General features: G+C 38.6%; 2 protein-coding genes across 2 annotated transcripts in view; both read left to right on the top strand.

Moving 5' to 3' along the window:
* The first annotated feature begins 986 nt into the window (after positions 1-986).
* Positions 987-19,330, top strand: LOC123506537 (E3 ubiquitin-protein ligase arih1-like). The gene is made up of 9 exons (XM_045258702.1): positions 987-1,284; positions 3,795-3,944; positions 4,748-4,813; positions 5,526-5,741; positions 6,968-7,189; positions 7,343-7,473; positions 8,031-8,235; positions 10,938-11,164; positions 12,936-19,330. Exons 1-9 carry the CDS (start codon positions 1,069-1,071, stop codon positions 13,018-13,020), a joined length of 1,518 nt encoding a protein of 505 aa, XP_045114637.1. The 5' UTR covers positions 987-1,068; the 3' UTR covers positions 13,021-19,330.
* A 3,290-nt stretch (positions 19,331-22,620) lies between these two features.
* The window catches only part of LOC123506494 (centaurin-gamma-1A-like), a 227,936-nt gene continuing 224,220 nt past the window's right edge, over positions 22,621-26,336 (top strand). The window contains exon 1 of the mRNA XM_045258624.1: positions 22,621-22,908. Within this exon, the coding sequence (XP_045114559.1) occupies positions 22,737-22,908 (172 nt within the window). The 5' untranslated portion in view covers positions 22,621-22,736. The remainder of the gene's footprint in view (positions 22,909-26,336) is intronic.

Below are 26,336 nucleotides of genomic sequence, written 5' to 3'. Positions count from 1 at the left end.
CGGCCACGCTGACAGAAGACTGTTATCGTCCTGTGCAGCACATCCAATGGACGGAACCAAGGGGATGTAGGTGCAGTATTCTTATTTATGAAAGAAGACACAGCTTATTTCCTTGGATAGACCACCTACCTCTTCGTCTCTGTAAAGGCCTCGGCCTATTGTTTATTCATGGTAGTTAAGATGATAGCCTCTGATGGGCACTGCTTGTTGTGTTGTGTGATATTCCAGTATTTTGGCATGCAGTAAAGCCCTTCCTTCTGCTTTGATAAGACGTCCTTTAAGCTGTCAATCTTGCCGGCAGCCTGTCTTAATGAAACAAGACTTGAAATAGAATATCAACTTTACTATTAGCTTACGCAAAGCAGTAACATAAAGCCTCGGGTAAACATATCGTCTTGAAACAGCGAGAGCTACAAGTTCGTTCAGTAAATGAGGATTTGACTTCAACTTCCTCAGATAAAGGTAGTTCTCGATTATTATTACTATAACAAATACTAAAACGACATGCCCTTATCAGAATAATTTAATGTAAGCAAATAGTGTCAAATAAAAATGAAAGCATCTTGCATAGTCAATAAGTCAGAACAAAAACATTCCCAAGGCGCAAGACGAAGAGGACGTTCTAGCATGCGCAAAATATCAGAATAAGCCCTATCAACTAATGCCTAGTACATCAAAGTTTTCACTTCAATATTTCGTTAGATTAACGAATTGAAAATATGCTTAGTGGTGTAATAAGGCAACGAAGGTAAAAATAGAATAACAAAAACAAAGAGAAATGCGTTCTAGCATATACACGGTAACTCTACAGTTAACAAAAAATTATAACGAATGCAGGAAATCAATAAGGTAAGCAATTCAGGAATTTAATCCAGTGACAAAGACTCACAATAACTTAACACAACACCAAGAACAGTCCTGGAAAGCACTACTTGTTAGAACGCAGCGAGGAAGGCCGTGTTTTTCGTGACGTCATCAACCTCAACCTGTGACGTCATCATTCCAAACAGACCGAGAAGGGAGAGACAGTCGAGGAAGGAACATCGCCCTTTTCTCCCTTTTTCAGTCATGGATTCGGACGAGGAGTATATTTACGACTGTGACAGCGGGAACGAGTCGAGTGGGGATGACGTGGGCCTGGAATTTGAGATAGAAGGGGAAGGGGAGTCTGGCAGCAGCAGGTACAGAGAGACCACTGAAGATTATCCTTATGAAGTCCTTTCTACCGAAGATATCACCAGACACATGATAGACTGCATCAAGGAGGTCAACAGCGTGGTCAATGTGAGTGTGTGACCTGACCTGACCCCATTTGTAACCCCTCCCAGAGTTCAGGTTACGTGGGGGAGTAGGTATGATTCATCTCTCATCCTATCTCCTCGTCAACTTTTTTTTTTTCCTATTGTGTGTGTGTTTGTGTGCCCAGGGTGTGATAGGGGGGTGTGGGGTGGTGTGTGGCCTGGGTTGTCTCCTGTGTGTGGTGTGTGCGTGGTGTGAGGGGTGGTGAGTGATGCAACAAGAATGTGTCTCCCTGGTTACATAGGCATTCCTTCTCTCCACCTGTGTTTTCTTCTCGTTAATGTCCTGAATGTGTTTTTTTCATGGTGTTGGTGTGCGCTATTGACTCTCTGCTTCATATATGTTGGCTGCATTATTTAAGAGGAATAAGTGATGCAATTTGCTTGTTTTGAGGTTTCTTTGTTTTGTTTCTCTAGTGGTGGTGGGAGGTGGCCCAGTGATTAGCAAGGCTGTGTGCTGTACTCACAGTTGGATACTTGGAATGCCTCTTTGCCTCACTCAGTATTGTTTCATAGTTAATTCTGACATCACACTTTCATACCTTTACCATTACTATATTATGCAATGCAGCTTAGAGTTTTGCTAATATCTTTTAATTTTACTTGTTATTATGCAATCTGTCCTTATACTATTGAGTGTGACAGTGATCGTTACATACTGGAGTTCAATATAAATGCTAGACCTTCATTGGAATGCCTTTTGTACAATTCTCTCACTGGAACGCCAAGAAAAATGTGTCTTTCATCAGGCTGCAGCTCCGTCCATCAGTGACAGAAATAACAATGTTATATATGGTACCATTGCAGCAGTGTGTGTTTAGATTCAAGAGTAAACTGACAGTATTGTTTTTTTCTTATCTCAAAAATCAAAGAAGTTAGATAATATTTACATATGGAAATTAAGATAGGGCAAATAATACTGTCCTTAATTTTATTCTGAAAAAATATGAATAGTTGTATAATTAGAATTAGCAGAACAAGATAGATAAGAATCATAACTTAGAAACAAGGCAGCAAGTGTTGACCTTGTAGTACAAAGCCAAAGCCACATCAAGGATGAAGAAAGTGACACACCCATAATGGTTTCTATGTACTACAAATACACTTTCCTTATAAGGGGACTTCTGTATGTGTGTTTTTTTTTTTTTTTTTTCTCCCTTTGTTATGATGGAATGTGTTGATTGACACTTAAATTGTAGAGCCATGCTTTGATTATACATATGCTGTTAAGATATTCCAGTTATGAATGTAATGCAGGTTTTTGCTGTCAGAGAGAGTGCCTGATGTCAAGTGAGGGTTTGGAAGTGTTAGTTTGTGAGAATAGAGGCAACACAGTCATGAGGAGCCTCCATCAGTGTTTCAGTTGAGTGAGAGCTGGTCTTGAATTATCTGATATAGGAAATTAAGATTATGTTGTGTCTGCTTACAAACTTCATTGTGGGTTCTTTAACAACATGGAGAACCCAGTCTCTCAATTCTAGTTTAACCCCTTCAATATTGAGATGCATTTTTATATTGATATTTGGGTATGATTAGACAATTTTATTTATATTATGAACTGCCTATGGAGGTCAGAAGAGTAATGGCCAGAGTCTACACTATTTTAATCCTCACATAAGTTTCTGAAGCTGCATAACATTGCCAAGTAGTAAGTAGAATGAATATGAAAACACGTCCTGCAACTGAAGAGATAGCTAAAGGAAAGTTCTACAGTAAAGGAATGTCGTAGAAATGTGTGAGACATGGAAAATAGCCATAAGTCTTTTAACGCAATTGTCATATAGTGCAAGAAGAACCAAGCCAATGAATAGATCACCAAGGAAAGAATACTCTCTCTGGCTTCACATGACATCTTCCATAATTCTGTAGGCAGGTTGAAGGACAGTGATTGCTGATACTGCAGTGATGGAAAAACATTGCTCAGTTGTATCCTGCTTGAAGTGTCAGCACAGCAGCAAATTAAATAATCTTGAATAATTGCACTGTGACTTAATTTGGTGGGTTTGTCTTCTGAAACATTTTTGTACACCACCACGAACCATGAGTAACCTGTGCAGTGTTATTATGATGTGTAGTTTAACCACCAGTTGTGCAGAGATTTAGTTTTATTGCAGGAAGTGTAAAATTGTGTTATAATTTATTTTGTTTTTTTTCTTTCTTTATGTAAGAGGATAAATCTGGCCATAAGCAACAAAAATTATTGAATAAAATGACTTAGATACCAGTCCAGAAGCAGATCCAAAAGAGAGCCAAAAGTATTAGATAAATGTGATGAAACCTCCCTTTTAAATGAGTCCAGGTCATAGGAAGATGGAAATACAGAAGCAGGTAGAGAGTTGCAGAGTTTAACCTATAGTATTTCCATGTCATTAAAGAAATCCTAGATACATTCCATTGTGTGTAAGATTGAGGTACTACTTATATGTGGTAGATGAATCACCTAGTAGCTATATCAACATTTAATGATATTCACACTCATTTTCAATGATATTGCAGATTCCTGTAACAACGACAAGAATATTGCTAAATCACTTCAAATGGGACAAAGAAAAGTTAATGGAGAGATTTTATGACGGTGACCAGGAAAAGCTGTTCTCGGAGGCTCATGTTGTCAGCCCCTTCAAGACGCCGAGTAAATCGCAGCGGGTGAGTTTGTTTAGTGCTTTATTCTCTGTCATTAGCTCACCTCTTGCTACTGCTGTACTTGTCTGTGTGGAGGCAGTGCATCAGTGGTGTCACTGTTAATGGGAGAGTAGAGCTGTATTTTCAATCCTGAGAGAAGCTCAGAGTTGGAAAGAGGTGTGTTTAAGGAGGGGGGAACCTGGCCAACCTGAGGAATTTGGTGCTTGGCCAAGAAGTTCTAGAATAGGTAGGAAGAATGGGTTGGGACATTGACATGGTGCAGCTGCCAGCAGCTGCCAGGTGCCTTGCTCTCATGGGTCTTGCCTCAGTCCTTTTTCCTGGCTGATCTAAGCTATTTTGGCCATTCACCAAATTATTCAGGTCTACTCCAGGCATTTCAGGCTGCTCCTTAGCCACCTCTCTTGACCAATGTACCACTGAATGAGCCCTGACTTGAAAGCAGAGAAATCATCTTGCTGAGTGTGATAGTGCATGGGGTTGCCTTTCTAGAACAAGGCTTTCTGAAATATTTCCAGCAGTGAAAGAACTGGTGGGCCAACTGTAAAGAGTCATATGGGCCATATTTTAAAAGATAGTGGAGTTAGAACCAAACAAAGACTTGTTTTTAGTTGCTGAGCCTAAAGTTGAATACTTTTGAACAGACTTGTTTACTGGTGGTGTATGAACAACACAAGTGCCTGCTGTACAGTATCAAAGAGGTACTGAGCTTACAAAATTCTTCAAACCCCATAGAAAAAAATAAGTGTATAGTTTATCCCTTTTCATATCCAAAATTGCCTTATTGAATGTGAGTTTTGTGTTTGCAGGTTACAGTCAAGACAAGTAATGGAATGGAGGAGTGTGAGATCTGCTTCCTAAACATGCCTTCTGCTGTAAGTATGGAACACCCAACTTGTGACTTTGTTTTGTGCTGGTGAAGCAAAGCGTGGTGAGTCAATGTCAGTGAAGGAAAGGAACATTTCTGGTGATGTGACTGATACTATTAACAAAAAAAAAAAAAAAAAACTTTAGTAATTGCACAATTCATTGATAATAAAAAGAGATGTGACTGCAGGCTTTAGTTCCATTTTTGCCATTTTATTGTTTCTTCCTCTTGATCTGAACGTTTCGTCCAATATATTCTATTGGTTAATAAGAAAAGAATTAACACTGGCATGGGTGGAGTGTGCTGAGTGTGCTTGAGCCACTTAAACCACTGGAGCACACATTAGGACTCTGAGCACTGCAAGTATTCCATTATTGGTATTGATGAGTCAAAAGTGGTCTTGGATTCATTAACTACATTTGTGGACAGTATGTATGTGTGTGTGTTGGTGTGAAGGTAGCACATGTTTGGCTGTCACTTTGCTAAACAGAGACAAAGATGACATTGGGTTCATCCAGTTCTACATGACAGACTTACCCATAGCTTGTTCATAACCTCGTATCCATCTGAGAGAGAGCTTGACAGGAAGTTTATAAATCATCTCAGAATATTGATGAAATCATTTGACAAATTGCCAGGAGTAAGAACATGAACCTTTTCTCAGGACATTTGTGTGTTTGTGTTTAGTCTTCTGCTTGAAGAGGTTTTTGGTCCCACAGATGATGACTGGAATTGAGTGTGGACACCGTTTCTGCACTAATTGCTGGACTGAATACCTGACCACCAAGATCATTGACGAGGGGATGGGCCAGACCATCTCCTGTGCCGCTCACTCCTGCTCCATCCTTGTTGATGATCACACGGTCATGAGATTAATTGTTGATCCTAAAGTCAAACTCAAGTACCAGCATCTCATCACTAAAAGTTTTGTTGAGGTAAGGCTGCATTCTTTGAGTTCTGCAGAGGTTCCATGAGGATTTTTTTTTTTTTTTTTTTTTTTTTTTTTTATACCATGTGGGCTTTTCACGGGAATTTATGGGCTAAAGGTGGTACTTTTTTGGGTACCTCCTATTTCAAAGCCCACCCGCTAGGATACCATTGCCCCGAGTGAGGAAGCCCAACCTACACTCGGACCGTGGACAGGATTCGAACCTGTGCGCTTGGAGACCCCTTGGACCGCAAAGCGCGCATGGTTCCACTGTACCACGGTTGGCTATATCAGATCATAGGGATAGTTATTCCTAGCTGTTGGTAATCATGCCAAATCCATAAAGAGAATTAGTGTTTAGTATCATGCAATAGCTCTCAAGAGGCTGCTTGGTTGTACATTGCTCCCTGGCTGAAATATGTCACCTAATTCCCTAAAAGGTTACTGAAAGAATAGAATGAAAAAACCTCTCGTCTCTTTTCACCCTCACAAGGAGATATGATATATTGTTTTTACTGCCTTCCTTGAGGCAAAATCTTTCCCTCGTATATGAATAGATAATTATTGATACCTCTCTTCTCTTTACATTACTCTTTCAGTGGTTAGCAATGGCAAAGTTTGCCAAAGATATCATATTCATGCACTCAAGTGGGCCTTTTTTTTTAATCTTCTTTTTTATTTTTATTTATTTATTTTTTTTTTGTCCTTGGCTGGTTCTCTTCCCTTCATGGAAAAAAAAGAAAAAAAGAAAATAGTAACTGAGGTGTGCCTTGTACCTATCCTTGTGGTGTGGTGGTACAGTGATTAGCACTTTCAGCATGTCAGAAGCTGAGGAATTATGAATGGCTGTATTTTTAGCTCAGTGACTTGGCAAATAAATATTCTTATTGCCATTCCCAAAGAAAATTTACTCAGAAATAACTTAATTGAATTTTACTGCTTAACCCCTTCAATACTTGGACACATTTTTACAATGAGATTTGTGTGTGATTAGACCAATTTTCACTATTCTAATCCCACACAAGTTTCTGAAGCTGTATAAAATCACCAAATAGTAAGAAGAACGAATATGGAAATGTGTACTCAAGGTACTCAAGGGATTAAACTTGTATTTTTAATGTAGTTTATTGCAAGAATCATTCATTAACAATCTTATGGAGGGAGTAATAGACAACAACTGGCAATATATAGATAAAACAGTGTGCCTTTGTTGACATTGTTTTCCCTGCACAGTGCAACAGACTGCTGCGCTGGTGTCCATACCCAGACTGTAACTATGCAATCAAGGTGCAATACCCAGATGTCCGGCCAGTCATGTGCAAGTGCCGCAACGTGTTTTGCTTCAACTGTGGTGAGAACTGGCACGACCCCGTCAAGTGCCACCTGCTGCGCCACTGGATCAAGAAGTGTGACGATGACTCAGAGACCTCAAACTGGATCGCAGCTAACACAAAGGTATGCTCTCTCTCTCTCTCTCTCTCTCTCTCTCTCTCTCTCTCTCTCTCTCTCTCTCTCTCTCTCTCTCTCTCTCTCTCTCTCTCTCTCTCTCTTTCTAGCACTATTTTCATGTCCTCCAATTTTCTAATGACTTATTTTTCTTCACTTCAGGAATGTCCCAAGTGTAAAGTGACAATAGAGAAGGATGGAGGGTGTAATCACATGGTGTGTAAGAATCAGAGCTGTAAAGCCGATTTCTGCTGGGTTTGTCTTGGGCCGTGGGAACCCCATGGCTCCTCCTGGTAAGTCCTTTCCCTTCACTATTGATTGAAGTTGATATTGGTGGAGTTGTTGGTTGTGTAAATGGAGTGAGGAGATCTGAGAATACAAAATGAAGCAGACTTGACTTGTTGGCACCATTTTTCTGCCAATTATAGTCATTTGAAAGCTACAGGTGGCCAAAAGACTGTTGGGAATGTTACATTCAAGCAGTGCAGTATGAAGTAATGCAAATGTTAACCAGGACTTCCAGTCATTCATCCCTTTCTCTGGTACAATCTGGAACTCTCTGCCAGCTTCTGTATTTCCATCCTCTTATGACCGTAACTGATGTAGCTAAGAAGAAATTTTCAAGACATTTATCTCGTTCTTTTGGCTGATTCTCTTGGACCTGCTCGGGAACTGGCATCTAAGTGGGCCTTTTTGTTTAACTGTTTTGCTGCCCTTAGTAAGATTTCCCCTCTTACATAAAAAAAAGATGGCAGTAATTCTAAATGCTTAGGTTGGGGTTGATGGTGGTGGTGTTGATGGGTCTAGCTGCAGTTCTCTCTGCTTGCTGGCTAACAAGACACGCCCACAGGTATTCCTGCAACCGTTATGATGAGGATGAAGCCAAGCAGGCCCGGGATGCACAGGAGAAGTCCCGGGCAGCCCTGCAGCGCTACCTGTTTTACTGCAACCGTTACATGAACCACATGCAGTCCCTCAAGTTTGAGCATAAGCTGTATGCCTCAGTCAAGGAGAAGATGGAGGAGATGCAGCAACACAACATGTCTTGGATAGAGGTGAGCTTGATGGTGCTGTTGTTGTTGGCTGCTTTATATATGACATTCATTTGATTTGTATACATCTTATCTCCATGCCTGTCTCTCTCTCATCTGTGGACTGGGCTTTGAATTTAGTGTTGCAGAAGTTATCTTAAAGAATGTTATGAGATATAAAGGATATATACAGTTGTAACGTAAAGTTTGGGTGTAAGACGTAAACAACTGTGATCTTGAAATACAGTAGACATTTAAAGGCATTTAAATGGCACATGACATACCTTGCTCGCCAAGCGATTTTCCTTTAAGCTTGTTGACCCTTTCCAAACGTGCTGAGATGCTTCTTTTCAGTTTTCTATGTGATTGGGAATAATAGTATCCCAAATATCTTGTATTTTTATATTTAGCTTTACTACAGTCAAAGCGTCACAATCCTGAAGCTGGTTTTTAACCCTTTCTGGGTGCAAATAGGTTTTTGGGTCATGTCTGTGAGTCGCAAATTCGGCCGAAAAATTGAGGTTTGCAAAAATGAAAAAAATCAATATTCTCATGCATAACAGAGTGTTACGCATCTACTGTAAAAAATTAGGTCTCTACTCACCCTGGAAAGTGGTGCAATAATGATGGGAAGTTGGCTTTTTGGTGGTACATTGTGCTGTTGAGTATTGCCATCGTAGCGGGTGGTTATTTTCAACCGCAACTTGTGCAGGTGTTCTCACTAAATTACACAGAATTTTCTGCCTGATTTGAACTGCAGTTCCTCAGAACTGCTCCAGAATGTGCTAGGGTAATTATTTTTCACACCTGTGCATAGATTATGCCCACACAAATAATATGAAATACGTTTTCAGAGTGTTTTCTTGATGTACATACTATCATGAGCGAGGATACGCATGCCCATATATGGTAATATATGAAATACGCAATATACTACCAATAAACGAATAATATCTGGCATATCTGCTCTCTAACAACAAGATTTGATCATTACTCTTGTTATTTCTGTAAATAAATGCACAAATAGCCACTAGTGACGTCATAAAATAATAATAATAATTGTGAAAAAAGTTGCATCTGATACCCTACTGTGTGGATGCCATTGTGACTATATTTTTCTTACCACACTATGGCACGTCCCATGAGTCGAGGAAGGATGGGAGAATGTCATCTGGCAACTAGCAGCAGCCAGGAGGCGCGGTTTAATTCTGTGACTCGTCAAATATGGGACCACGATTGTGGACAGGAGGCATTTCCCTCAAAGCCACGATCGTGGTCCGGAGCACTGAAAGGATTAATGATATGCCACACATGGTCTATGGGATTTAGATCTGGTGAATTCCCAGGCCACTTTTTGAAGTAGTTTATACCAGTCTCTAACCACTAGGTAACAGATCGAGTCATGTGAGCAGGAGCTCTGTCTTGCATAAACCAGCTAGCATTACACTTTTCAAAACTGTTAGGCAGGATATCACAAAATAACTTGAAATAACTGTGCTGATTTATACTTTCATTTTTTTTTTCAAGAAACACTAAATTGCCAACTCCACCAAATGCAAAGCACCCCCACACCATAACACTTGAGCATGCTTTGCCTCTAGTTGTATAGCATGGGTCATTGGGGTCAGACTCCCTGGGGCACCTCACATGCTTGGATCTGCATCACAAATGTTGACTCATCACTTCACAAGACTTGGTCCCGGTCTTCTAGGTTCCAGTCTTTATATTTCATACAAAAAGCTATGTGATCATGCATGTTTTCACACTTAGCAGGGGAAGAAGTTTGGCAGAACAACTATGATATTGTAAATCTTTGAGTAAATGATTAGAGATACATCTTACAGACACATCCTGAAGCAGTGAAGGGTTACTTTCCTTCAGTTTCCTAGCTGTGAGTGTTGGATTTTTATCCAACTGCCTCCTAATATCCTTAGAAGTACAATTTAATATCTTCCTTGGCTGACCAGAGTGAGGCTCGAAGGTAGGAATGGCATCACCACCTCCATCTCAAAATTTCTTGGTTCACTTTAGAACTTGCTGCACTCCTATTCCCACATTAGTGAGTATATCTTTACACTTGTAGTCCCCCTTGTAAAGGATTATAATAGCAACAATTGTGTGTCTTCCCAGCTCTTTACCACTTCCCATTTCAGAGATATTGAGGCAAAAAACACAAAGACCACTGCAAAAAAACGTGCAATCTGCGTGCACACTGACACCACATGAGCCTGGGAGCAACTCAACAGAGTTGCTAAGTCATGTGTATTGTGTTGGCAAAATAGTGGTACAAACCATACCATTGAAAAATATTGAAAAGTTTGGTTAAAGATTAGGTATTTTTCGTGTTTTGAGTCTACTGAAAAGTTAGGGCAGCCTGTAATTTTGCGCCAAAATTTTCCTCTATGACTGTACATTAACTTTAATTTGAAAATATGCACTTCAATGTACCTGAAAAGTAAGTGGTCTTCTATAAGAACTACACTTTTTATTTTGAAAAATAGATGCATGATCCATGGTGTATTTATTGTGACATGCAGAGGAGCTCATATGAATTCCTCCGTTTATTGTGATGGGAGGTAGGCATCAAGTAGTTTTGTTCAGCAATGCATCTTTATACACTTCTCAAAACACTATTCTTGTATTCTGTAACTTTCTCCTGTAGATTTGATTCCTCCAAATACTATCAGAAAATGATTTACATAACATGCTATTTCTGCATGTCTCAGGTCCAGTTCCTGAAGAAGGCAGTGGACATCCTGTGTGAGTGCCGGCAGACCCTGATGTTCACTTACGTGTTTGCTTATTACTTGAGGAAGAACAACCAGTCCGTGATATTTGAAGACAACCAGAAGGACGTTGAAAGTGCCACAGAGACGCTCAGTGAGTACCTCGAGAGAGACATAACGCAGGAGAATCTGGCAGACATCAAGCAGAAGGTCCAAGACAAATACAGGTGAGCAGTACTACAAAATATAGAATATTAACTGACCCTCATCTTAATAATTCTCTTCCACATCTCTGCAAAATCATCTTCCAAGACAAGGTTGTTCAGCTCCTTTGGTGTTATGGGCTATTTTAACCACAAATAATACCATATGTATTAGGGATCGACCGATTATTGGCGCCGATAATAAGCATTTTGACACATATCGGCATCTGCCTGTTTTTAAAATTCGACCACCGATAAGAGGTAAATTTAAAACTTGGTTATTTTGGCTCTGATGTAGCCGTGCCTCTCTGTCTGCTGTCACTACTCCGTCTACAGCATTGTCCCACCCACAGCATCATTTAATTGGTTACAAGCAGAGCCACGGTAACAGCCAATCAGCAGTGAAAACTGTGCATGCACAGTGCTTACACACACAGTTGAGAACTAGGAACATAGAAGTAGGAAGTTGTGGCATGGGTTAAAGTCATGGGCGGATCTAGAGGGTGGTTACTTGGGCTCAAACCCGGAATGTTTTTCCAAGAGCCCTGGATCTGATCTGGGATCTGAGGAAAAGAATAGTCTGAGTGTAATGTGCACTGCACATTACACTGAATTCTGAAGTCTTTTCCGTGTCTTTTGTCCGCTTTGAATTGGTGGTAAGTTGAAGTATAAAAATTGTAGTTTCGGCTATGCCCTGGATCGCCTAGAATCCTAGATCTGTCCCCTTGTTAAAGTTTGGAGGACAGCGGTGGTGCTGCCAACTGTTTGAAGCGAGCAATTTCATAGAAATGTTTTCAGGAGTAACTTATGAAGATTTCTCCCATGCCACTGGCCCCCCCCAATCTCCTATTCTTTCCCTCTATTCTCTCGTGTTAATAAACTTATAAGGCAAATAAAACATGTTGATATGTATATCTATCTATCTATCTATCTATCTATCTATCTATCTATCTATCTATCTATCTCTCTCTCTCTCTCTCTCTCTCTCTCTCTCTCTCTCTCTCTCTCTCTCTCTCTCTCTCTCTCTCTCTCTCTCTCTCTCTCTCTCTCTCTCTCTCTATATATATATATATATATATATATATATATATATATATATATATATATATATATACATACATACATACATACATACATACATATATACATACTGCAAATGAATATCGGCTCCAAATATCGGTTATCGGCCTCCTTGACTACTAATAATTGGAATTGGTATCGGCCCTGAAAAAACCATATCGGTCGATCTCTAATGTGTATACAGTAGTACCTTGGTTTACGACCAACTCAGTATATAAGTATAGATATTAACCCCTAAAGGATGGAGATAGTCCTTGCTGATGTCTCACCTGGGCTAGATTTGAAATTCAACAAAAAATTTCTCAATTCTATCTTGATCAATTTCTTAAAATCTTGATAGCACCACACTCATCAGTCTCCTGCAAGCCTGAACTGCCTTGGTCATTAATTCTCTAAGTGTGTGCCACCGTTATTTCCTTGGTGTGCCACAAAAATTTGGGTGGGGTTTTGATTTGTATCCTTGATGTAGTAGTTGATTTTATTAACGTAATGTAAATGACCTAACCGTGTGTGTGTGTGTGTGCGTGTGTATGTTGGGTCAATGAGGGACAAGTCACAAAGCTGCATAATTGATGCTTCCATTAGTAATTGTGTTGGCTTCCATTTCCTACATACCTGACTCTTACAACTCTAGATATATATAGATATATTTATGAAAGGGCAGTTGTGTTTCTTGTACTATATATAAGATGTCAATGGAGTGGTGGTGTTGCAGGTACTGTGATCAGCGGCGGAGAAAGCTGCTGGAACACGTTCACGAGGGTTACGAGAAGGACTGGTGGGAATACTCGGAGCCCTAGTAGGAACACAACACCTACCACCTCGGTGCAGCAGTAGTATCCCTTCTGTTACTCCCTAGTCCTGCGCTGGGGCCTTGGTGGGGCGTGTGTGTGTGTGGGCGTGTGGGCGCGTGCATGTGTTTTAGTGTGCGTGTGGTGGGTTGGGATGAGCGAGCCTCCAGAGACGAGTGCTCTGTGAATCCCTTCCCCCAAAGTCACTGCATTGATAGGAGCCCCACCATCAGTCTTCAATGCTACTCTATAAGTGCTCTCCCCAACAATTGACCCCATTAGGAACTTTTAGTAATTCATAGGAAGTGATGTTAACAAGGATGGTTGAGGTTAGAGAAGAGGCTCTGAGAGTACTACTAGTTGTTCCTAACATTCCTCACATGTCTGTAGCCCAGAGTCATGTTTGGAGCTTGAAATTTAGACCTTTGAACTATTATTGGCATGTTGGATTGTTTGTCTTCATTGCCATTGCATTAGTTATATCCCAAATGCCTTTTTTTCATTTATTTATCTTTTTTTTTTCTTTTTATCTGGTATATAATGATTCCATCCCCAGCCAGAAGTGTCTCATTGTGACTATTCTATTGTTTATTTTTACTGCATTACATTTCCCAAATACCTTGAAGTGTTGTGTGTCTTTTATTTTCTTAATACAGTATTACTGTATCCCATAAACTCAGGTTCATGTATAAACAAAATAACATGTTACTTATCTTACCAACAAATACTTTTTCTGTAGCATGGCATGTACCACATAAGGAATACTGAACTCATCATAAAAGAAAAATACTTTTTTGAATGAAAGAAATGTATTTAGTTTTTCAAGTAAATTTACTTTGAACAAAGGTAATTCTATTCTGAAGTCGGAATAAGTGTGCAGTGCATTTGAATTAACAAACTGTCATGGCATTTGAAATCCTTCTTTTTTTGAAAATTGGCAATTTCATAACCTTTTAAGAAAATAATAGACCACAGTACATATATAGTGGGAAGATCTTTTGTACTAGTTCAGTTTGTATCCAAAGTTGAGAGTTTAGTTGATGTGTTGATGAAGGTTGGAGAGGAGTGGTGGTGTGGCCACAGTCCCATGGCAGCAGCACCCCCGGGTGGTGTTGGCAGGTGGCATACACCGGTAGTTTTGTGCCTCAGATGGAGGAGTGAGATAGTCCATTTTGTTTGTGGAATATCATAGGTAGATTGTTATATATATGAAAGATAATGTGAATAGATACCTGATGGCTAATAATATGATAATGCAGCTGAAAGCGGATTAATTTCATGACCATTATTTGTACATAGCCTTTCTTTTCCAGCCTGACATAGAGTTAACAGGGACTGAATTCAGGAGCCATTCTAAGAATCTCATGTTTTCCTGTTCAATTATTTAGATTCATAGATTATTAGTTGACAGATTGCCTAGGTTCCTAGGAAAACAACAAGTAAACAAAAATATGTAATTAGGTAAAAAAAAAAAAAAGCATGTGCTGGCTGTATTGATGATGCTATAAATCTGTTTTGAAGTGGATATAACTTGAAAGCTTTAGCTCTGATCTCTATTCTTTGCAAGAGTGTGGCAGCTTGTTGCCACTCTGGGGTCTAGCCACTCCTTGTCATGTGGTTTCTGCTGCTGCAACTCAGTATTATCCATTAAGAGGTCTACATTATCTGCATCTGTTGACTTAATTCACATGGTACTTGGCACCCTGTATGAGTTACATTTGTGCCTGTGTTTGTGCTGCATGGGCAAACCTGCACTGCATTACCAGGTTCCAGCATTTTGTAAATTGTGTGCCTTGACCTAGTTTATACATATATACCTTGTTTTCTACTGCTGTCACAAAAACAAAATCTGGCAAATGAGGTGAAGTCAACTGTGCAGACTCGGCAAATTGGGTTGGTATGCTGTATTTCAAGTGGTCTCGCCCTCACTTGGCTCAAGACTCAGTGGTGCCTGTGGCCGCGGCTGGAAGCATCTGCCAAACACTACATCTGAAAGAAGAGAACAAGAGAAAATGCTTTTTCATATTTCTAAGCAAACTACAAAGTATCACATGTTTCATAAAGTTGTTGCTTAGACAGAATATAGGAGCCTTTTCAAGTGGGTGTTGTGTTCCTACTTACTGGTGTTGCCTGAGAGGTTTGTAAGAATGGTGGTCCTGAATGCTGTTCTTCACAACATCATGTTTATATCAGTGTAAGTAGTGGTCAAACCACAAACTCATAATCACTGTATAGAAACTTCTACCACCAGTTACTAGTGAAGATGTGTGTATTTTAGGTTTGGACATCTTTGTACAGTTCTTTTTACAAATATATTTTATTTTACCCACATTAAAAAGTAGACTTTTTGTCATATATATCAATTTTATGTTGACTCAGCATAACTCTGTGATTTTCAGAACTTTTTGACAGGATGTTGCATTTTGTACAGCAGTGTAGAGTACATTGCTTCCTTCACATGAACTGTAGCCTCTGTGTGGAAGTGTATTATTGTTGGTCTGGCTCTGTTTACATCCTGGAACTGGAACATACCAGGGCAAATGTGGCCAGGTTTTCAGCTGCAATGAATCAGTGATGCATTGTATCGTAAAATTGCTTGTCAAGAAGTTCTGGTATATAGTTTTAGATGATTTAATTGCTCTGGTTCAATTATACAGGTTCATGAAATTTTTCATTAAATTGTAGTGATAACTCTTTATGCTTACCTGCCTTGAGAATAGTGGTTGGCCCTTGTGTGGCAGTGGTAGGACTGTAACTACGGCTAATGCTTCAACTTTGGTATGTTTTTATACAGGGATATAATTCTGGATCACAGTTAATGAGTGAATGGTGATATACATTTATTGAGGCATAGCAGGCAGCTACTCAACCAACCACTTATTATTTCACAAACATGTAAATAAAGATAAATATATAGATATTATATAGTGTGAATTTTTCCTAGGAATTACAATGAATGGGAAAAGAAAAATGTGTCTTGAGCTTCCTTCATGATTACATGATTTTGCTTTAAAAATTTGATACCAAACCTTTTCTTTCTCATGAGGTATATGATAAAAGTGGGCTGAAGATATGTACAAGATGCCACTCAGGCTGTGTGGACTATGTTCCTTAGCAGGAAGGTTTACAGAGAACTTGCATACCATGTTTTGCTTCAGAGTGGTTATGTTATCCATTTGCTGAGAGAAACTGGAAAGGATGTAATACCCAGTAAGACCAATGCCAGTGTTATTAGTGTTTGAGTACCAGTTCAGTCATTATTTATCATTGTATAATACAGGGAAAAGCATTTGTTATTACAAGCTCAGAATCACTGATAGTTTCATGTTATGTACAGCGCATATCACATAGTGTAAAGTGAGAGAACAATACCATAACATTTTGTATGCACTTTATAAAGTTTTTGTATCAGCTTATTGTATGGCATGAGGTTCATTTTGTGCTTGTTGTCATGATTCAGAGGCAGACTTTGTTGATGCTATTGCAATTGTCTCTCCCTGTGTGTTGCTGTGAGTTGAGCTTTAGAGTCTCAGTGAGTCTTAACACCCCATCAGAGTGAGTGGGCACACTGCACAAACCATCACCACCGACGGTAGCCTCACCACCTCACCATTTCACAGATCTTGTTGTCTTGTTGGAAGAAAAGTGTTTCCCTGCAGTGCAACTTTTGCTCCCTTTCATTACTGCTCTTAGTTGCCTGTAGAAGACTTAGTATTGGTGCAATAAAAGAAAAAAAAAAAAAGATATTTAACTATGTAATTTGATATTGAGATGTAATGAACTTATTGGTGTATTTTAACAACTTTGACTCCACCAAAGGTTTTCGTTTTTCCCATAAGTGCTCCATTGCTTGTTGAGTTGTACGATGATGAAATGTGTCGGTGTTTGATGGAAAGATGTTGATGATAAAGTGTTGTCACAGTCATGTCATGGGAAGCACTGTGTATTAGTGTAATGACTATAGTTTTTTTTATTTTTTTTATTTGTGTTTCTCATATTGTTGTATTTGGAATCCATATCAGACTTATATGACAAAATATGTTGAAAAAAAGAAAAAAAAGTATATTGACATGAATGAAATATTTATAATCTGTTGTTGCTTTAGTAAGCCACAACCACATACTGTTACTATTAAATTTCCCTTTAGCTCATATGTTCCTTTGGTACATTTATATATATAGGAAATGTATAACAAAAATGTAAATGTATCAGTTTATCATGCACGACATTGTAAAGGCTTTGACAATTATGATTTTTGTTCTTTATTATTTTTTTGACATTTTATTGATATCATGTGCATTTTATTGATATCATGTGCATTTTCTGTAATGATTCACTGATGTAATCTTCCCAAAGTCTCTAAGGCTGCAGTGTGAAACCTTCCCAAGTCAAGGTGTTGGTGGTGAAGAGGTGTGTGTTGTGCCCACCACTGAAGTGTCCCTGACGTTAGTTATGCTGTACATAGAGAGCAACTGAAAGGTACAGAGTTGCATGTTTTGGGAGAGTTTGTTAGTTTATTCTTATTTTTTTTATTTGTTTATTTTTTTCGTAACCGAGTTTGATTTTGAAATAATAATTTGAGTAATTCCTGCTGGTTATTAAGAGACTTTCTGGGACATAAAACATTGACTAAACATTAGACATTTGTACCACAGAATGACTTTTTAACAAATTACTGAAGACAATTTTAAACACATACATACAAACACACTTACATACATACATACAACAGTAACAAGGGAAAAAACACTGGAATAATAATAAGTTGCATCACTGTAGCTTCCATTAGGAGGAAAATATGTGATCTTGTGAAGCTGTAAGAGTAACAAACACATTATAAATTCCACTTGAAGGTTCACCCAGAGTTAATATGTGTTGTAGCCTTGCCATCACTGCGCACTGTCTCTAGCTAACACCTGCCTTTGTTCAGTTGTGTTGTATCTGGAATGGTTGCATTTTTCAGCTGCCATGATCTGCACTGTGCCTACAAAACTCAAGGGGTGGCAGTTGTTTATTCTGTGATAGGAGAAGTCTTCAAAATGTGTTACTTTGATTGGTTGAAAGATATGTTTAATGTTTTTAGGATGAGATGCTTCAAAATATATTCAATTGTGAAGATTTTGTGATTTGACTCTCTCTCTCTCTCTCTCTCTCTCTCTCTCTCTCTCTCTCTCTCTCTCTCTCTCTCTCTCTCTCTCTCTCTCTCTCTCTCTCTCTCTCTCTCTCTCTCTCTCTCTCTCTCTCTCTCTCTCTCTCTCTCTCTCTCTCTCTCTCATGCTAACTGTGTGCGAAAGAATTATCAGGTACTATTACTAACTTACTCTACTCACACTCACATGCAGAGACTCTATCAAACACACTCTGTTTTCATCACTAATTTATATGTATGTAGCCTTCTCAATATAAAGAAAGAAAGAATCCGTAATTGTCCACAAAATCATTACTCATCTGTAAGCCAAGATGTGTGTTAAGTTGTACTGCCCAATCATATTTTGTGACACCACATTTTCCCTTCCCACTAATGCCTCCCTATCATAGCATTGCACATTGAAAAGTTTATACATATATCTTATACTCAAAACTTTAAATATAGCCAAGCACTTCCATCTCCTCCTCTTCCTCTTCTTCCTTTGTCCCTATCTAAATTTGCCTAACCTAACCTAACCTAACTTGTGTCATCTACTCTAACATGTCTTTCTCTCTTCATTTCTTTCTTTATTTTCATACTCTTTGTTCTCTTGTTACTTATTTAGCCTCATGTTTCATTTTCATCATTCACTTGCCCCTTCATCTCTTCTTTTCTATGCTCTTGCCACTTACTCCTTTCTTCTCTCTCCTTTTTAGTTACTATCTTATTCTACTCTTTATTTTCTAGTTTCACTCATCTCTCTTTCTTTTCTATCTCCTTATCATTTTTTTTCCTGTTAACTTTTCATGCTTTTCGTCTCACTCATACCTCATGTCACAACTTTCCCTGACACTCCAGCCACCTTTTCTTTCTTTTCTATCTCGTCGTTGTTTTTCCTGTTACTTTTCATGCTCTCTATCTCACTCTTGTATATCATCTCACGTCTTTCCTTCACACTCCAGCCACCTTCTGATCTCTCCCTTGTCTAGTCGGCCGCCCATGAAATATTATCCGCCGTCACCAGTAACTCAGATGTCATTCAGTCCACTCATATTGTAGCAACATTGAGCCGACCCACTTCAGCTAACAGGCCCTCCCAGCAGTGCCAGAGCCAATGGTGTATGCATGTGGTTGTGGTATACAGTGTGTGAACGTGTGTACATATTACTGAGAAATATATTAGCCAACTTTCTTCTGGTTTGATTTTTGCCCTTTGATTCAATGACTGGATGTGGTTTTTGTAATGATTCTCTTTGTAAAATGTTGATTCTCAGGTGGTCATGGGGACTTAAGGTGAAGGAAGAGCAAGTTCATCTCCCTAATGCACAAGTTAACCAGGTCTCTCAATCATTCATCCCTTTCTCTGGTACACTCTGGAACTCCCTGCTTGCTCCTGTATTTCCACCTGCCTATAACCTGAACTCAATTAAGTGGGAGGTTTCGAGACATGTATCCCATTCTTCTGGCTGACTCTCAGACCTGCATGGAAAACTGTTTGATCTGCTGCAGTCTCTGACGAGACAGCCAGGCGTTACCCTACGGAACGAGCTCAGAGCTCATTATTTCCGATCTTCGGATAGGCCTGAGACCAGGCACACACCACACACCGGGACAACAAGGTCACAACTCCTCGATTTACATCCCGTGCCTACTCACTGCTAGGTGAACAGGGGCTACACGTGAATGGAGACACATCCAAATATCTCCACCCGGCCGGGAAATCGAACCCCGGTCCTCTGGCTTGTGAAGCCAGCGCTCTAACCACTGAGCTACCGGGCGCGTGGAAAACGGCACCCAAGTGGGCCTTTTGTTTAACCCCTTCAGTACTGGGATTAATTTTACCTTGAGTTTTTGGGGTATGATTAGATGAATTTATTGACATTAGCAAACATCTATGGAGGTCAGAATATTAACCACTTGAGTACCATGATACATTTCCATATTCTGCTTACTGTTTGCTGATCTTATACAGCTTCAGAAACTCATGTGGGTGATTAAAGTAGTGAAGACTATGGCCATTAATCTTCTGACCTCCATAGAGTCTTCCTAATTTCAATAAAATGGTCTATGTACACAAATTTCAAGGTAAAAATGTGTCCCAGTACTGAAGGGGATAATGGGCCCAATCCTCACTATTTTAATCCCCACATAAGTTTCTGAAGCTGTATAAAATCACCAAATAATAAGCAGAATGAAAACATGTCCTGGTACTGAAGGGATTAATCACCTTTGTTGCCCTTGACCAGATTTCCCTTACGTAAAAAAAAAAAAAAAAAAAAGTACATTGGAAGGAAGTGAAGGATACTACTCACTTTCCAACTCAGAGATGTGGTAATATGGAAGATGTTTCAGACACAGAGGTAATTTGAGGCAAGTATCACCATCTATCAAGCCCCTAGTTCTTTTTAACAAGACTCCAGTTCATACTTTATCTATGTTGAGCCCTGGAACACCTCATTATCTCAATTAACCCCTTCAGTACTAAGACACAATTTTACTTTGATTTTTCGCTATGATTAAACAGTATTATTTACATTAGAAAAGGTTTATAAGGTCAAAAGAATAATGGCCAGAGTCTTTATTATTCAAATCTCCACATGTGTTTCTGAAGCTTTATAAAATTGCCAGACAGTGACTAGAATGAAAAGAAAAACATGTCCTGGTACTAGAGAGGTTAATTCCTTCCCAGTTAATATTGATACATAAGCAATGTTAAATTATTTCCACCTGTCCCATTCCTAGTTCTTCCTGTTCTTTGCTGAGTTCTTATTATAAAGCCACTCATTCTATATAACAATTTCTTTTCAGTTTATGAGATTCACTGTGGTCTGATGACACTACTTAGAAGCTGCTCATACACTTCTATTTGTGGTTGCTCTCAAGTGTCGCCATGTTTTGCTGCAATACCATCAACTCCTTCAGTACCAGGACACATTTTCATATTCATTTTGCTGACTACATATTTGGTGATTTTATACAGCTTCAGAAACTAATGTGGGGGATTGAAATAGTGAAGACTCTGGACATTAATCTTCTGACCTCCACAGTCAGTTCATAATGTTAGTAAAGTTGATTAATTGTACACAAAACACATGGTGAGAAGCATCCCAGTACTAAAGGAGTTGATTTTGTATGGTTACCTCCCTGTTTCAATACCGTAGCACAATCTGGGGATACGTATTTACCTAGATGTGTTTACCTAGTTGTATATTACAGGGTTCAAGCAGGGCTCATAGTGAACTATCTCCATATCTGCATTTAACCAACTTTTCCTTAAATTTGTGCACACTTTCTGCTGTTACAATCTCTTCACTCAATCCATTCCAGATGTGACCTAAGCTCTCTGGCTTTAATGTATCTTATATCACTTGATTGTGTTGCCTTAGTGCATGAAACCCACATGATTAACTCCTTCAATATTGGGACACATTTTCACCTTGAGGTCTGTGTACAATTAGACCATTTTATTGACATTAGGAACGGTCTGTGGTGGTAAAAAAAATAATAGCCAAAGTCTTCACTGTTTTACTCAGCCTATATGAGTTTCTGAAGCTATATCAAATCACCAAATAGTAAGCAGAATGAATATGGAAACTTATCATGCTACTGAAGGGATTAAATTGAAAAGGGTGAATGTAATTGTATCATATTGTGTTATTATAGTTTGTTATGCTATCCTGGAGCCATCAGGTAAATGATGGAGTGGGAGGAACACACTCTTCCATATGAATATTGGCTAATTACTCCACTGTGATGAGAGAATGATAATGGCTAGATATTTGAGTTGCCCCTTGATATGTGACTAGGTAGATGTATACTAGAGTCAATGTGAGCTTGAAACTGCTCAGTAATCCATTCTAGTTGTCATTTTGGTCTTAAGTGATCTCATATATATTGTGAGCCTCCACCAAACCATTTCCTATGTTTGATAACCAACGTGATTGTAAGAAATAAAAAGTTTTGTTGTGGCGGTGCTAGTCATTACTACCTATAGCCATATGTCTGTGTTAGTGATGTTTAGAGTTAAGGTAATTTTTTATACCAAAGGCACGTGATTTTATCTGATAAGTATGCTTAAATAAAGGAATTAATTGGTAGAAGAAATGCGAATAAAATTGGGGCAACATCCGGTTATGAGGGCTAGCAGATAAGTAACAATAATTTAATTTGATAAACTATTTCAAGAAATAAATGTGTACTGGTGTCAAGAAATCAATAATGCTGTGCGTAGTGAGCGAGAGGGAGAAAATAAGAAAAGTAGGCCTCAGGAGAAGCCATGAACGGATCGAACCCCGCGCCCTCCACCCCTTATCAAACGAAACCCAAACATAAAAGAAATATAACAAACACACACTAAACTACAAACCAACATCAACAAGTATAAACAACCATTTCAACACTGTACACAAACTATTTTAAAACCAAAGAAATGAAGACCCAAGAAGTAATGTTTACAAAGAGCTTCGCATGACCCTCCGGCAGCCATCTTGGAGGAGTGTTTACGTCGTGTCAGCTCTCGAGAAAACTCACTTCCACGCCCTTCCCACGGAGTACCATGCCTAGTGATTTAGTGAGATGATACATAAAGTTGTCCACCATGAATAGCAGGCACGCACAGCCGTACCTCAGCAGTTCCTTGGCCATACGGCAGGAGATACAGAGGTTCGAGTCAGTTCACCCCAGCATCTACGCTATTTACGATATTATTGAGTTGATTCCCGACCCAGTGTTGGCCCAGCAGATCCGGGAGCACGTCGTCTGTATTGAAGGTAAGCCAACACACACCTCACTTACTTGGTTACCTCTCCAGGATTCGCCAACTTGCTACATAACATTCCCGCCTCAAATTTAAACCTCTCATTCACCTTCTCTAATTAACAACTTGGAATGGCTTGGAATTTTGTGTTTTTCTTGCTTATTTCCTCGTGATTTCCTGGATTTTTTCATGTTTTTGGGGATTTTGTGTATTTTCTTTCGTTTCTTCATTTTAAACCTCTCCTTCCTTTGCTTCTCTAATTAACAACTTGGAATGGCTTGGAATTTTGTGTTTTTCTTGCTTGTTTCCTTGTGATTTCCTGGAGTTTTTATGTTATTTTTGTTTATTTTCTTCCCTTCCCTCTTTACTCCATTTATCGTGTTCTCTCCTTCTCTAATTAACAACTTGGAATTTCTGTTCCTCGTGATTACCTGGAATTTCAGTTTTATTTTGTGTTTTTGTTTCCCTTCCTTCATTTCTCCATTTTCTTGTTCCCACCTCAATTTTAAGCCTCTCATTCACCTTCTCTAATTAACAACTTGGAATGGCTGGAATTTCGTGTTTTCCTGCTTATTTCCTCATGATTTCCTGGAATTTTTAATGTTTTTTGTGATTATTGTTTCGTTTCCTTCGTTTTTTCCATCTCTCTTATTCACTTTCTGTAATTAGCAACTTGGAATGGCCTGGAATTTTGTGTTTTCCAGCTTGTGTACTTATGATATCCTGGAATGTTTATGTATTTATAGTTTCTTTTGCTTCCCTTCCCTTGTTTCCCAATTTCTTGTATTCCCACCTCATTTAAACCTCTTATTCATTTTGTTCTCTAATTCACAACTTGGAATGGCTTGGAATTTTGTGTTTTCCATGCTTGTTTCCTCATGATTACCTGGAATTTCTGTTTTATTTTGTGTTTCTTGTTTTCTTCCTTCATTTCTCTGTTTTCTTGTTCCCTCCTCAATTTTAAGCCTCTCATTCACCTTCTCTAATTAACAACTTGGAATGGCTGGGAATTTCGTGGTTTCCTGCTTGTTCCCTCGTGATTTCCTGGAATTTTTATGTTTTTTTTTTTGTTTCTTTTGCTTCCCTTCCCTCATTTCTCTATGTCTCATGTTCCGTTTTCTTTCTGGTATTTTGCTTTTCAGGAATTTGTAAATGTCATAGTTTTTAGTTTTTTTTCCCTTGAAGTTCGCGTGTTTAAGAAGTTCATGTGTTTTTATATATATTTTTTTGTTATTTTTTTGGGCATAGGTCTATAGGAGTTCAAGACTGGCTGGTTTGTGTAGGCCTCTTAGCTTTCCTTTATGTTCATGTGATTATATTTTCATTTTTTCTTGGTTTGGTTATTTTCCTGTTTTTTTTTTCTTTCTAGCTTAAAATCTCTTCGTTTGACATCTTTTACATCTTAATTGTTGTTTAAATTTTGTCATTCCTGTTGCCTCATTCTTTTTTATCTATTTTGCATCTATTATTTTATCTATCACCATGAATTTGTTGATCTTTAGCTTATCTTACCTGTTTCCTTCTTTTCTTATCAATTTTGCATCCTATTTGTTTATCATCCTGAATTTGTTGACCTTTAGCTTACCTTACATGTCTCCACTTTTCTTGTTATCTATTTTGCTTCTATTGTTTCTCCCACTAATATCACACATTCAGCCTCCTTCCTTCTATTAGTTATCTTACTTTCACAGCCACACATAGACCAGGTGCCAAAGACGATGTGTGTGTCAATTTTATGTATCATTGGCACAGAATGTCATCACTATTTTGTACAATTTGGCTCTGAAATGCCACTAATCCTACATTTTTTTTTTTGTTGAAGTTATTTTATGAGATCTAATGTAATGAAACCCAGTCTGTTGTAACTTAATCTAACCTATCCTAATGTAAGACAATCTGACCTAACTTAATCTAAAGCAGATTAACCTAACCTAACCTTACCAAATTTCTAGTGTTTGGTGTGTCTGGGTGTCATGTGTTGAAACTATGGGAGTGTTTCTCAAGGTCTCAATGAATTATGGCTTTATGATCCAGAGCAAGCTAATGTTTATGTAGAATTTATGTAAATGCTTCTCTCATCTTCACGAGGTATTAATTGTTACATATATTAAAGAAATTGACTTTTATTAAGATTGGAAAGCTTGTCAAAGGTAACATAAAAAGCAAAGTCCCACTAAGTTGCCAGTTCCCTTGCAGGTTTGAGAGAATTAGCTAAAAAAAAAGGATAGATGTCTTGAAGCTTGTTAGTGTAGAAAGCATTTTAATGGGAAATACAGAAGGAAGGAAGAAATATTGGTTTTCTGTGTTGAGTGTTAGATAGGAAGCAATAATAACATACAAGCATACAGTTCTGGTGCACTCTGGAACTCCCTGTCTGCTTCTGTATTTCCATCTTCTTACAACCTGAATTCATGTAAGAGGGAGGTTTCAAGACATTAATTTATTTTGGTTAACTCTCTGAGGCCTGCTTGGGGACTGGAATCAAAGTAGGGTCAATTTCCCCTTTTTACATAAACACACACACACACACACACACACACACACACACACACACACACACACACACACACACACACACACACACACACACACACACAGACCATTAAAGGAGTGATTCAAGCTTGCCACTGTGTTATCAGCCTGTACATATCTTATCAAGGGTTGTGCTGTGTGTTTGTATGTGTGTGTGTAGGAAGCATCTCAGCAGCATCTCTCTCTCTCTCTCTCTCTCTCTCTCTCTCTCTCTCTCTCTCTCTCTCTCTCTCTCTCTCTCTGCTTCAATTTTTTCTCTTTTTCCTTGTATTACTCACCACCACCACCACCACCACCACCACCACCACCACCACCACTATTACTGTGTTGCTATGCTCTCTTGCTCTTAATATTCTAATTCTTTTTTGCCCAGACACTTGATATTGTTGTTAGGTGATTATTATTCTTATTCTTATTACTATTACTATTATTATTATTATTATTATTGCTATTATTATTTTCTGGTTAATGCCTTTTTTTCTTCCTTTTCTCTCTTTTTTTATTGATCTATCTTTTTATTGGTTAATTTGCATAGTGTACCTCTAGAATATTGGGTTTTTATTGTGTTTTTTTAATCTTGTTTTTATCTTACCAGTTTTTTTTTTTTATTATTGTTCTCCTGTGCATGTGTTGGTGTTCACTCTGCCCCCTTATCTCTCACAGCATTAGTCAGTGTGCTTATCTTTCTTATCAGAGTTTCCTTTCCTTTGTTTATCAGTGAAGGTAGCTGCAGTGCTGTCCTCAGGTTGACTCCTTGATATCAAACATTATCACTTTCTAACTTAAATTCTCTTTCCTTTTACTTCTTCTTCATCTTAACCCCTTCAGTACTGGGACACATTTCCTTATTTATTCTAGTTACTATTTGGTGTTTTTTTTACAGCTTCAGAAACGTATGTGGGGGTTAAA

The sequence above is a fragment of the Portunus trituberculatus genome, chromosome 20 (assembly GCF_017591435.1).
Source record: "Portunus trituberculatus isolate SZX2019 chromosome 20, ASM1759143v1, whole genome shotgun sequence".
In the NCBI taxonomy this organism is placed as follows: domain Eukaryota; kingdom Metazoa; phylum Arthropoda; class Malacostraca; order Decapoda; family Portunidae; genus Portunus; species Portunus trituberculatus.
Note: the sequence above shows the minus strand (reverse complement) of the source record. Positions and strands in the feature narration are given on the sequence as shown.